At 40.3% G+C, this 14,521-nt stretch overlaps 1 protein-coding gene across 1 annotated transcript in view; it reads right to left on the reverse strand.

Moving 5' to 3' along the window:
• Positions 1-1,387: 1,387 nt before the first annotated feature.
• Positions 1,388-14,521, reverse strand: part of TYR (tyrosinase) — a 42,387-nt gene continuing 29,253 nt past the window's right edge. Inside the window, exons 4-5 of the mRNA XM_054628022.2 lie at positions 5,731-5,912; positions 1,388-1,857 (exon numbers count right to left, since the gene is read on the reverse strand). Coding sequence (XP_054483997.1) covers positions 1,634-1,857; positions 5,731-5,912 — 406 coding nt within the window. The 3' untranslated portion in view covers positions 1,388-1,633. The remainder of the gene's footprint in view (positions 1,858-5,730; positions 5,913-14,521) is intronic.

Raw genomic sequence — 14,521 nt, forward strand, 5'->3', positions numbered from 1 at the left:
TGGGTAACATCTGGTAAAAATTAACTTGATCAGTGTGAAAGTGAAATGCTATCACAATGGAATAGTGAAAAGACTGAAATATACTTGCTTAATACAAGTTAGGATTTTTCTATCAGAACAACTTTTCAAAGGATGACATTGCTTTACTGACACTGAAATATTTTGCATAATGGCACTTTTTTCACCAAGCGTCTAATGAAACACAGGAGTGGCATTTCTGTCAGGGCAGGCACCCAACCAGGGGTCACAGCTCTGCCAGTCAGTCCCAGACTGCCACAGCCATTCAGACTGTCTCAAAGCTGGACATTTGGGACTTTTAAGGTACACAATTCCAACATATTCTGGTCATGTTCTAACTCCAGGACTGGGGACCCCAGAAGCGTACAAACTCCAGACTCCAACAGGAGACTCTCACTGGGAAGCCCCTGATAATTTACAGGATTTTCATTCTCCCTCCCTCTGAAGACCTGAATGGGTCTTTAGATCTTAGATATAACAGCCCCCAATTCCCCATCCCCCTGTGCTGCTGGCATGGAGAATGTAGAGAAATCTGGATTTGAGCCTGGGAAGAAGGGAGGGCTTGGGGAAGGTGTATTTTTTTATTATTATTATTTCTCATTATCCTATTCTGACTTTTGGTTGGCAGAAAATTAAAATTAAACTAATTTTCCCATTTGAAGTCTGTTTTGCTCGTAACAGTATTTGGTGAATGATCTCTCCCTGTCCTTATCTTGTCACGTGTTTTATCTGTGCCATGTAGAATGAGGAGGGCAGTGACAGAGCAGCTCTGGTGGGCACCTGCTGTCCAGCCAGGGTCAAGCCACCACACTTTGTTTTGTTACAAGTGGGTCACATTGTGGAATCTGTGCATACTGAACAACCAATAGTCAGCCAAAATGTGAGCAATCATTATGTCAAGTGGAACAGAGGTGGGCATGGTGAGACCAGGTTTCCTCTCCTAAAAATCACCCAGCTCTCCTGATAAATGCAAGGCATTGTAAAAGACAGCAACTCATAAGTATTTAAAGCAAGTGAGAAGTGGTTTCTGAGCTTCCTTTCTTCTGATGGCATTCAGTCAAGGACAAACATTATGGGACATTATAGGAGCTGGAGGAAAAACTCCTATACCAGAAGAAAATTTGTCTATGGGACAGTCAGTCTGCTCAGTCACTGCATGTTGTGCTAACTGAACTAAAGGATTCTTTTTGCTCTTACATTCTAACACAGAGTGGATGTAGCACCAATTATGCAGTCAGGCACCTGTGACTGTATCCGTGTGCCAAACACATGGATTGGACAGCAGAATTAGACCCAATTTACACTTGTTAAAAAGCAAATAAAATAGAATTATACATTAAATCCACCACACAAGCCAGTCTGGTTTCATAGGAGCATTATTTAATCAAGCATAGGAAATACACAGTGTTCTTTGGGTGGCATCATAGCTTATGTTGAATCTGGGAGTTTTTTTAGGAGTGGATCTGATAAGATGCTACAACATTGGAGATTTAAAGAGACTTGAGACGGTCCATCCTGCTTCTGCAGCACACCTCAACAAGGTATTTGTAAACATCAATCAAACACTGCATGCTTGATTAGCACCGTAGTAACATGACTGCGTTACTGGAGGCCTCTAGAAATTGGACTGATAACTTATATTGTTGTAATCTTCACTTTCTATGAGCAAGGGTTGAATCTCCGAAGAAGTTCCTCCTTTTTTCTTCCGACAGGCCCTGACAAGCCCTGTGAGCACAGCAGTAATGATGCCTCCAAACACAGCTGCTCCGACCAACCAAGCCCAGATCTGACGGGCTTCCTGAAGATAGGGTGTCAAAAAGTCTTGGAAAGACTGAAGGGCTTGAAAAATCAAACAGAGAAAGAAAGATCATTTTACTTGATGCAATTGACTGTCAGTTTATGGAAGTTCTATAATAGATAATTCTGGAAGGCTGAATATAAAGAGACAAGAGTGGTAGAAATTATCTGAGAGCTACAAATAGTTTTAAACAAATCTCTTCAGCCCTGATAGTCTCAATCTTCATGTCCAAAGATGGCACAGAGTTCTCTGTCCCCACTGCTCCTCATGGTTTTGTCAAAACTTCAGACTGTAACCCAAAAGTTTGATACTGTGTGACCAAAGGTCCTGCCATCTCAGCATCCTCTGGAAGCAGTAACTGAGGCAGAACACTGGGGAGAGTTTAAGGAAAGATCAAGTTATTACAATGCCTACAAAATACTTACCCAGCCTCCAAAATTTGCAGGTCAGGAATTTCCTGAACTGGATGTTGTTGTGTTGTGTGTAATAGTCTTTGGAGGATTTTTTTTCTCCTTCCATCATCTTTTCAAGCTGCTCTTTGAATTTTTATCACAGCTTTTAGCAGCATAAACATCCCTGCCTTAAGTACATTCATTAACTACATATTGGATGGGGAAAAAGCTTCCTTTTACTAATTGTGAACCTGCGTGCCACTTGCCTTGACAGTTCCTCTGTGGGGAGAGGCAGTAGACAACTATTCTGTGGTTATTCTGCACAACAAATCCTCTTTCTTTGGTGAATCCAGGGAAGCTTCTCACTGTTAGATGATCAGCTGCCTTCTGGCTTTGTGATATGAACTGTGTGTGTGTGTGTGTTTTTCTTGCTATGGCTTAATGAGTTATGAAAACCCTGCCATACTGGGCTCTCACTTCACAGCAGAGGCTGGGAAGAAACCTGTTCAAAATGCATCCAACAACGTGCTGGCTTGAATTTGAAAAATAATGATACTTGTCCGCTTGGGCCAAGGAATATTTGGAATCCACATGTCCCAGTTATTAGCTCTAAGACCATTATTAGCAGTAATTACTAGCTAGTAAGGAAAAGAAAGAGCACCTCTATGGGCACCTTCTCTGGGAACTCCTATGGTGGTTTATTTCTGAATGTTCTTTATGCATCTGGACTGATTTAGATGTACTCAACCATATTTAGAATGCTGCACCCCCACAAAGGCTGTAAATGTCTTCCTGTTATCTTGCATTTTCACTGGTGCCCAGAAAAACAATCCATATATCCTCTTGGGTCATGGTACTTCTAAAAGCACATGCATTGTGCTCTGAAAAGATGCTGCCCCCCAGGGCCTGGGTAAGGGATGTAGCCAGGAAGCTGCCTGGTTTGTGTGGCCCCCTGACTACCCTCTATTAGTATTCCAGGTGGGTAGGGGGAGACTGAAGGAGGAAGTCTCTAAAGGGTAATCTAATGGGACTTCAGGGCAGTTAAAGGAGTAGGTGTTCAGGTAGTATTGTCCTCGATTCCTTCAGTGCTAGGGGAAAATACTGAAAGGAATAGGAAAACTCAACAGATCAATACACGGCCAAGAGACTGGTGCCGTAGGTGGAATTTTGGGGTTTCTGTCCACAGGGTGGCTTACACAGCACCAGGCCTGTTCATGTTGGATGGGGTATACCTGAATCAGAGGGAGAAAAGGATCATGGCCCAGTAATTAGCAGGGTTGATAGAGAAGTCTTTAAACTAGGCATGAAGGGGGAGTGGGATAATTGGTTTCTGCCATTTCTTGTGTGTTTGTTGTTCACTGGTTGTATACTTCTGGATGTTCACAAAAAGTACCTGTGAGACTTCCACAATCAAAACTAGAATGATGAGCTAGGAGAGATTCCAGTTGTGGAGTCCCTCAGCTTTAAGGCATGGTTAGTTTTCTTTGTAGTGTTAAAAAGTTCCTAGCTACTACAGATTTTATCAGTTTCCTCACTATTACAGCTTGGAAAATCTTTTTTAATGGAAAGATTGTCAAGCACTGGAACAGGCTGTTGAGGGAATTTGTAGAATCACCATCCCTGGAAATGTTCAAAAATCATTTGGATGTGCTGTTAGGGTATGGTTTGATGGGCTTGACAGGACCAGTTTTATGCTTTCTCTCTCAGTGTGAGAGAGAGATTTTCTGGGCAAAAGTCAAAACTGCATCTGTAAATTTATCTGTTTTCATTTCTGAAAGAAGGAAAAAAATACAGAAAAAACTTAGTCCAGGTGCTGAAATATAACTCTTGAAACAACTCTTAACAGACTAACTTCTTTTGACAGCTATTGTTAGGTGGTGCCATTAATCTTCCAAATCTCTGTTATTGATGCTAACTCTTGTTTGTTTTCATGCAGCCGTGCAGGTTGTGGACATTTTACAGCTCAGAGGTCTCATGTCACAGAAAGCTGGGTGTCTGCTCCAGCTTCTGCTCAGAGCAGCTCCCCTACACTGTGACATGTGTCTTGGAGCCCTGAGGGATGGTTTTCCATACACACTGAGACCACTTCTGCTTCAGCACTGTCATACTTATAAAACAAATGAAGCTGCAATTAAAACTATGTACTCTCACACACTGATTTGCTTTGCAGTGGAAAGCAGAGCTACAGGCATCAGTTTTTCCTCAGGGACACAACAACAATATAATTTAGCATTAAAAAGCCATTTTGTCATTGGATCTTTCCAAGTTTTATTTCTCATCTTCTTTCTTAACCAGCCTCACCATGCTTAGTTTAGTCCTACTTCATCTCTTCGAAGTTGCTGGTACTGTAACTCAGAACTGCTGCTCTTCACAGAGTCACAGAATCATCAACATTAGAAGAGACCTCCAAGGCCATCTAGTCCACCTGTCAACCCAGAACCACCAAAATTGCCCCCAAACCACTTTCTTTAAGAGCAGACAAGACAGGTTTTGATAATAGGATTGGGCCAGATCCTGTGTGCCCATTCCTCATTCTGTCTTGTTCTCTTCCTCTGCCTTAACACTTCTTCCTCATCTGGAAGATTGCAGAAATGCTGCCTTTTCTTGATGACCAAGATATTTTTACTGAGTTTTTTCTTTCTTTCATAAATGTCTCCTACTTGTCCAGTACTTCCTGTTTGCCAATCACAGACTTTCTCTTCTCCTAAAGAAAAGTCTGTATTTATACACTGGAGTGAGAAAATCTGTGTCTGTAATTTGAGAGTCCAACCATTTTCCATTTGTAATCAGTTCTTCCCTTCAGATAAGAAATAGCTTAAACTTGCTTCTTCTCAGTGAGATTACCTAGGGGTTGAACGACATCTGAGGATTATCTGGACTTTCTGAACAAGGTTGAATTTCATTAATTGTGTTGATCTTTCAGAATAATTAAGGAACTACTTTCCTTACCCCTGTTAAAAACATAGGCAGAATTTAATAGGATTTCCTTTTTCTGAGGACTATGTGCTCCCCTGGGAAAAGGCAAGAGTCTAAGAGACAGCAAAAATTAATTATTGGATGGTAAGTATTTTACCATTTCCTTCCTCTTGCAGTACAATTTCAGGATTCAGAATTCCTGAAAGTCATGGTATTTGCTACTTTGCCTGAGTTGTACAATTCTAGCAATAACAGGAGTTTAAGAAATTAATGTATGATTAAGTCATTAAATATGAGAAATATGTATATGTATTTCTGGTCTCGATCTGGCTGTTTCATGAGCTTATATTCCAGCACCTGGACTAAGTATTTTCTGCATCTCATTCTGCAATCTGTCCATACATCCAGGATTGCCCCATCTCAGGTGCAGAATCTTACACTTCCCCTTTTTTCGAACCTTATACAATTAGTGATTGCCCAGTCTTTACATGTTTTTGAAAAAATCTGGAATTAGAAGGATTTTTTATCTTCTCATAAAACAGACATATTCCAGGTTATAGACAACAAATTTTACATTTCCCCTTTTACCCAAAATTATGACATTACCTGGTTCTTGCAGATATTCATAGTCATACCCCAGCTCTCTTGAGGGTTTAAAAAATTCTCCATTTCTGTAAAGAGGGATGAAGGGGACCATGTAATTTTCTCGATTGTGCCCAATTGGTGCATTAGCTGCTGGGTATACTTCTAGCATGGGCCTGTGTCTTCTTAACCATCGTTCAAAAATGCTGTGGAAGAGAAAGCATGCTAATTAATGATGGGGATTATCAGAATTTTATTTCTTGAATATTAAAAGAAATTGATGGGGTTTTTTTAAATGCTGGAGACAGAGTTGCATGCAATGTCTTGTGTTTGTGTGTGTAATGCTTTCCAAATTTCCAAATTTGGGGTTATCCACTTCAGTGCTAAGTTCCTATGCAAGCCTACAAAAAGCAAATGCCTGTGCTGCTGCAAAGAGTCTGAATGAGCTTTGAAATTCCATAAATATAAATCACTCTCTTTCTGTGCTCAGCAATTCATGTGGTTTTGAGGAATAGAGAGAAATTGATTAAAGACCTCAATACTTCTTCCTCACTCTCTGAAACATTTGTAGCTAGTTTTGGACGGTCTTGTTTCTAGCTGCTCTGTCCTGTTCCTCTTCCTCTAATTTCTTAGTAAGGGTTTTCAATGAAGTATGAGTTACATTGTTATCCTATGGATATCACCAAAGGAGTGGAAACATCTGAGGAAGAAGTGATAAGCTGACAAAGCAGGTCAGCTGTCAGTAAAGTGTCTTTCTCCAGCCAGAGCTCCTTCACTGACCTCAGTGTCTCCACTGTTGTTTAACACATTCCTCTCTCCCAGCTGCTGTGCAGCTTTATTTTACCTCTTCTTAAATATGTTATCCAGAGGCACTGCCACTGTCCAGCTCTGGCCAGTGTCAGGTCTATCTTGCAGCCAGCTGAAGCAAGCTCCATCTGGCATGGGGACAGTTTCTGTCACCTGCTGGCAGAAGCCAACCCTGTAGCCCCCTAATTGCCAGAACCTCACCAATGAACCCAATAGAAGCTGTTCCCCATGCCTCCAGCCTCAGCTGCTCCATTCCATATTTCTATTCCAAAATTTCTTCCATTTGCTGTCTGTCACCACAGGCCTGTGTGTCTGCTCTTTAACTTGGATGCAGAAAGCTTAAAGGCTGCAGCAGGGGAAGTATATAGTGGCATTTTCAACTTAACTACTGAATGTGTTTGGAAAGCAAAATTAAGAACCTTCCAAAACATTCTCAGTTCTCCTCCCTTTGAGCTTTTTTTCTGGTCAACTCTTCACTTTCAATCCTCAAACCCTTTCTCTGATCCCTTTGTGTTTATTCACCTGAATGTGCCAGGTTGGAATAGGGAAGGTGGGAAAATGCTACAGGGCAAGCAGATGCAGGTATCTTCTGCATGAGGAAAGAGGACTCCATACTAAATCCAAAGATACTGGTGAGAGGTAATTATCGACATTAGGCTCAGGGAGGCATCTCTCGATTCTTTTATTAATTATAAGGGATAGAAATGGTCTAAAGAGACCTGTAAATTGTGCTTTAATGGAGATCTTAGCTCAACAGTTGCTCCTCCCCAACACTGGCCACTGACCGAAGGACATTGACTTCCCTCCCCTGTTGCACCCCCAGCTGTTCAGGGCCTCAGGTTATCTCAGAAATACAGTTCCTAAATGCAAGTGCTCAGGGGTATGAGGATCTCTGCAGGTTATCAAGGAATTCTGCCAGCAGATTTCTACCTCTTATTTTTGGGCAGAAATATTGATATGCGCACTCTGCATAGCCTACCAAATTAAAGCCCTCTCATACTCATCAAAATAGAGGTAGGGCCAAAATCTTTGTTCTCTTTTTAGGATCAAAAACTCTAATAAATGAAAACATGACTGTGTATATACCTTGTCTACCCTTTACAATGCAGGTATTAATTTTGATTAAAATCTTCATTTGTGTGTCTCTTCTTCAATTAATTTCATCAATCCTGTCTGGAAAAACTCTTATCTGAATAATAATGTTTAGTTGAAGCTTTCAGTTGGATAAGTTTAAACAATATGAAGACTTCAGCTGGTGCTATCTTAAGAAAGCTTGAACAGAAACTCTGTAATCTTTGGAGCACAGCATGAAGAAAATCACTAATCAATAAAAAATAAATAGAATATAAAGGAATAATTAAGCTTGAGGAGCGCTGGGATGTGGGGAAGTGTTGTACTCCAGTCTTTTCCCTGCCTGGCTTTTACTCATGCCTTGGGTAAAGTACCCTGACTATCAAAGCTTTATTTCCCAAGCAGTTTTAGATGGGAGCTGAGATAGCTCTTCTCTGCAGCACAAGGTTGTTAGGGGTGCAGAGAGACTCTGGTTGTGGGGAAATGGTTATATTTTAAGGCAGAGGTGGGACTTGGATGAAGTTTTTAATGTCTGGTGATGGTATGTACCCTAACTTTGGAATGTTCAATCTGAGGTTCTTCCTGGGGCCTGATTTTTAGAAAATGCTGAGCAGTCACAATCTGAAAATTCAGAGGGCTGATAAGCACAAGGTTCAGAGATAAAACTCATCATTTGCCTGAAACAGCTCTGCAAGAAATGCCCTGAAGTGCATCATCCTTGCTGCATAAGTGTTGCTGTTGCATAAGAGCTTTTAATAAGAATCCTTAAGCCAGTAATCTTTCAAGCAGAATGCAAATGCAAAGCATTTCCATGGAAATGAACATATGTACTTTTGGATTCCTCCTTTTGAATTCCTTCATTTGCAGTGTGGTTCCTACATGAGGTATCAAGCTTTACTTAGCAGTAGCAGGAGCATTGAATTGCCTGCCCTTGCAGCTGATCTTTAGATTCAGATGTGATCATATGTCTCTAAATCCTGATGTGATGAGTTTTGCTGATGCACATGATGTGTTGCACAATTCACTGAGTTGTTTGGGAACAGTTCTCTCCATCAGATGGCACAAGATCTTATCACCCTGGCTGAAATCTCTTTCATTGAAGATATCTGTATGTCACCATAGGAATCTCACAAACATTCTTTAAAGCTGTAAGAGTCACATTTTTTTCTACTCCCTTCAGAACAGCTAGTCATGTGCATTTATCTTGCAGTAGTCTTTGGTTTTTTTGCTTTGGGGTTTTAAATGGCACTTTGAAAGATTTGGATCATATTCTGCTTGCTAATAAAATGATTGGGTGAAGTTGCATTTATTATTTCAATTTAAAGGCTCCTTCCCAGCTTATTCAGTAAGATGGACTCAAACCACTATTTTTTTCCTGGCCAGATAATGCATGGTGATTTGTGTTTTCAAGAGTGTTCATGGCGTTTTTAATTTTGCATGACAAAATTGACAGATGTAGTATATCAGTAATATTTTTTATGTGTGCTTCATCTGTTTGTCTTCCTGCTTTTAATGGGGCACTTCTGGGGGAACTGCCATTTCCCTTCTCTCATATTTTGTGAGTTAGGGAAGAAGAACCTTATTCTTGCTTTTTATGAACAGTTCCCAGCTTAATGGAAAAAGAAAACTCCCACTGGCATCCAGTTGGGGAGAAAAACCCATGGACAGGGCATGCCTTCAGCTGTATTTCTATTGGTAAAGTACAAATGGTTCTCCTTGGGCATCATAAGCCATTTCACATCAGAGAGTTTTATGACTCCCCAGCCAAGTCCATTAACTCCCTTAATACATTTTTAAGGAAAACTGAAAGCTTATGGCTTTTGCCGTCAGCCAGGTAGTGACACTGGAACAGTGCTCCTGTTCTTGGGGACTTAATTGAAAAGATTTGGGGAAAAAAAAAATGTATTTGGAGAAAGTAATCACACTGTTTTTGTTTCAGACTACTGTGACCACTGAGTCAAACATTGTAGAATACCTTTTTCTTCAAATAAGGTGCTTTCTCCAGCACTGGCTATATTTAAGGCAGTTAGCATCAAATGTTTTCTCTGTCATGCAGGGCTGTCATTTCCTGAAGGCAAAGAGACCACATCTGAATAGCTATGATGGATCACTGCAATTCTTCCATGTGCCTTGATCTACAGAGACAGTTTAGTCCAGTAACAGGCATGTGGTTTCCATGACAGAAAGAAATCAGTGGTTCCATCATCAGATGTTGATCTGCTTAAAGTTGACGGAAGTTTTTCTTTTCTTCCCCTGTGCAGTCATGTAAGTTATTTCCCTTTAGCATCTTGAAAATGTGTGGTTATTTCCTGTTCTTTTCTCAGGATCTGCAGCCTTGGAAGAGCCTAGGTCTGCAGAATTAATGCTACATGCAGAGAGACAAAATGCTGAGGTAATTAGCTGGTCCCTTCACGGAGCGACAAAGCTCCTGGTAAAAAAGCCAGGTTTGTGGCAAAGCAGCAGACCATAACTCCCTCAAATTGTTCATTATCTTGGCAAAACACTGCTTTTATGTTCTCTTCATATGAACCTCTGCATCCTTCCCTGGACCTGAGAGCCTAACAAAGTAGGACCATGAGGGAAGGGCATCTTCAGGGCCTTTTTTATTCCATATTGCCTCCCTTTCTTGCCTTAATTTAACTAAAGGTAACAAAAAGGACATCTAAAGTTCAGATCAAGTTCTGCTATATCCAATCTCCATACTAATTCTGTGCCAAAAAAAAAAAAAAAAAAGAGTACTGGACATAAGTTTAGTGAGAAGGAGAGAAATCTCTGTCTCCTGCAGAAGTCTGGTTAGTTACTTTTTCTTCCTCAGCATCTAGACAAAGGGAGCAAACAGATCAGTAGCTATTTGTATAGCTGGAAGTGATATTTTCCAGAGGCTTTTTTAGCATTGCAATTCCAGCTAGACTAGCATCACTTGGGAGATGTTGGCAGTGCTATGGGAGCAGATGGGATGTGAGCGTGGTGGGAAGACAAGGAGGGATAAAGGGAAGTAGAGAAGAGCTAACCAAAAGTTTTTGGGAATTTTATTCAGAGAATGGAAATGGAGAGAATCCAGCCTGGGACTAGCAGCAATAAACCATAAATCCTTGAGGATGATGGGTCTACTGAGAAGGGTCCCAGGCAATCAAAGCTTAAGAAAAAGAAATTTGAAATGTGGAAAATAACTAAATTAAATAGAGTTTAGTCTCCTGATAGCTCCTAACATCCTCTGTATTTCCTCAGCAGCAAGCAAAATTGACTTGGAAAGGGTAGTTTTTATTTAAAGGCATTGGGCAGATGAAAAAATAATTCTGTCTAGATTAGAGAAAAATTTGTTTGCATTTGAAAGACTTCATTCACTTGAAGAAATCAAAGTGCCTAAACTGAATGTCTTAAATAAGAGGCCCAAGAACTGAAAGAGATTGGAGACTAATTTGAATTTTGGAAGATGACCTGTCTCACATTTAGTGCTCAGAGAGGCTCAGTCTCTCTAAAGTGCATTTCCAAAGTAGAAATAATTTTCTAGTGGGTGTAATATCAAAGTAATTACTAATTATGATGATCAATACCCTGTGCAAAGATTATTTTTGTGGTAGGAAACAGAATTTTAATATTGTAGAATGGGCTGGATTTAGACACCTGAAGATAAGGATCATGTTTAAAAATTATTTAAACCTTGGAAAAATTTATCATGGGACATGATAAATTCACTGTCACTTAAGCTCTGATTCAGTCATAGGCCATGTTTGATGCAGAAATAGCTAAAGAAGGTAATCAGGTCTGAAGGATTCCCAAAAAGCCATAAAGGCAAAGAATATTTTTCCTGCATATTGGAAAATTCTTAGAGACTCTTACAGGACTCATTTTACTCTACACAAAACAGGCAGAGAGTAAAAATAACTTACCTAAATTCACAATGGCCACACTGTAGGGGAATGGGACCTCAGCTCTGCGGCCAGTTTGTATCAAACTGTGGAACCCCTAAAAGTTAGGTTATACCACTGCAAAGCATGGAGTCTCAATTTTACTTAAATTTTTTCTATATATCTGTATATGGGTCACTGTAACTGCTGATGAGGTTAATACTTGTGTTTACCAGTTTTAATAGGTTCCAAAGTATTGCTATGTGGGAAAAGATAATAATAACGCCCACCTGGTATGTAGATGCTTTGTCAGTTTAAATTTTTCATTCAGGGAAAATATACTTTGCTTTTGCGAAACATTTTACTGTGATATGGTGAAAATTAAAGCCATCTATAAAAGACATGGATATATCACTTCTATTTAATTGTGTATAAATAGACTCAAGTGTTTTCTTTGTTCTGCTCCATACATACCAGGTTATAAAAAATGAAATTAAATGAGCCGTAGTACAAAATTAATTAAAAAACCCAAACAAACAAACCCACCTTGGCTTAATGAGTGGTGGGAAAATAGGATTGATTTGAGTATGATTAAAAAAAGGCCACCAATATATATTTTCTTACTGAAAGTATGAATTCATATTATTTTATGAATAATATATGCAATGGGATTATAACTAATGAAAGGATGAACAAGAAATAACTGGGTTTATGCTGCCAGTGGGAAATACCAGGCAGAGTATAAAAGCATTGCTGTATGTAGGCTGGGTTCCTTCCTACTGTTCCAGATAGCGTTGTGCACTCTGAAAAAGATGCTGCTCACAGGAAGGAAATCTTAAAATCTAGAAAAATCAGAGTAAAAAATAAGAGTTGGCATTTTCCTTTATCATTTCCCAAGTGTGCTACCACAGTCATGGGCAGAGGTACTCTTGACTGACTGAGTGTAAGAGGAGAAACCAGACTTTAAATGCCCGTTTCTAACATTGAGCCACCTCAGAGGCACTGGCTCATAGTGTAAACTAACTGTACCTTCAGGAAGAGTTAACAGAAAAATTTAATCCTGTGTGTTTTACTTTGCAATGAAGGACAGCTGGAGAGAGATGAAGGGGGAAGAAGAGGGTGCAGTTTCTCTGGATGAATTTCTGTCACACAGTAAGGAGCAAGAGTGGCATTGCAGGTATGCCCAGTGGAGGACTACAGTCACCTTATGATGAAGGCTCATGGTCCCTCTGGGTCCTTTGCACTGCAGGGGACACAGTACAGATTTCCTCCTGCCTCCTTGTCCTCACTTTCCTTGTAAGCATTTGCATAACGATGCCATAAGCAGGATTAAGGGACTGGTTTGTTTTAAAACCAAACTTTCCCTTTATTTTCATTTGTTCTGGGATAGTTTAGGTGAGATAAAGCTGTGGATCTGATTAATTATCCTTTTGTGTGATGGCCAGTACCAGCACAAGGGATAAACTGAGGTGAGCATCTCTGGGCAGCACTAATTGCCGAGTAGGACTTTTCTTCTTCCTAACCTATGTGCTAGGTCAAACTGACTTAAAGCAACATTGAAATTGTGCCCTCTGTTTCTCAATAGCCTGATAAAACTTTGCCTCAGCTGAGCCTGCACTCAGTATTAACCACTCAGCTGTTAGACATCTGCTTTGTAATCCACTTATAAATTTGTCAGGTTCAAATCCAAAGCCATGTACTTGGTTGTGCCAGGTTTGACACAGAGATTTTCATTCTTCATCTCCAGTTGTGAGACTGAGGCAAGGTCAGACTGACTATGTCAGAAGGAATACAGAACATTGTTGCTTAGAGCTCATTTATACAATTTATTTCAGTATCATGAGATCTGACATGATGTAGAAGAAATCTGGCAAGCAACATGTATTTGCATTTGGAAAGAAAAGAAAAAGGAAATAAATTAAAGAAAGCTTAAATGCCAGCCCAAGGACTGTGATTACACAGTAGTCATCACTTTAAAAGTTGGCACTAGTCAGCTAGGATTGCAAAGTCACCTCAGGTAATTCCCATCCCAAGCATTTGGGAGAAAGATCAGTGCTTCAGTCCTGGAAGAGGTGCTGATGCTGAGGCTGTAAAGTCAAGGCACTGTACTGTTTGCCAATGTATGCAGTTATATTGCAGTATTCTTTTTGGTTCTTTTTGTTTTAAGTTGGCTAAAGACACTACAGGGACTCTCAGGAAGGTTGTAAACAAGTTACACTGTCTGATTAAAAATTAAGATACTGCCCTCAATTATTGTGAAAACCCATCCAAAGCCTTTGAGGCTGTGTCCCCCACTGGTGAATCACTGCTGAGGATTGCCCTGGGTTACAGTGCTTATTCTGTCTAGTCCCAGCTCCTGGAGAACATCCAGGGGCTTCCATCATCAATTCCAAGCTGCAGCATGCAGCAAGGAACTTTGGACAACTTTGCCTCTTCCCCAAACCCTCGCAGTACCTCTGTGAAGTTACTCCTGTGCCAGTCCCTGGGCCAGCCACCAGAGACACCTGTGCATGTATATATCTCTAGATGTACGAATGTTTTCCCATCACAGGCTTTCATCATGGTCAGCCAAACAGGTGAAGAGGATGAGACTGTTGGTGCCATTGGAATTTTGGGTGAGTGCTGAATTTTTTGCATTGATCTGCATATCTGGTCAAGCGTGTTTGCATATATGCATACGCATATATATACACATAGTGCATGTGTGTGTGTGTGTGTGTGTGTGAGGTTGGGAATACATGATCAACCTCAGTACTGGCTGCACCTAAGAACATGAAGCCATACCAGCTTGGGCTTCAAGATAGACTTGCATGAAACAGAAAAAAAAAAGGATGTTTTAGCCTGGTGGAGCTGTCTTCCCACATAATGCTGTGCTTCTGATATTTTTTCTCAGAGCATGTACTCCTCATGTAGATCAATTACATGCATCTGAAATATGGATATTCATTTTCAGGAAAGGTCTAGCCTACTTCATTTTTTTCCCTTTTTCCCATCTTCTGAACAAAAAGTGGAGATTTTTTTGTGAACTTGAGTGTAATAGATCACCTGAAACATGAAGGCACAATGTGCAGCTGACATAAAGCCCCTTC

The sequence above is a fragment of the Agelaius phoeniceus genome, chromosome 2 (assembly GCF_051311805.1).
Source record: "Agelaius phoeniceus isolate bAgePho1 chromosome 2, bAgePho1.hap1, whole genome shotgun sequence".
Classification (NCBI taxonomy): Eukaryota; Metazoa; Chordata; class Aves; order Passeriformes; family Icteridae; genus Agelaius; species Agelaius phoeniceus.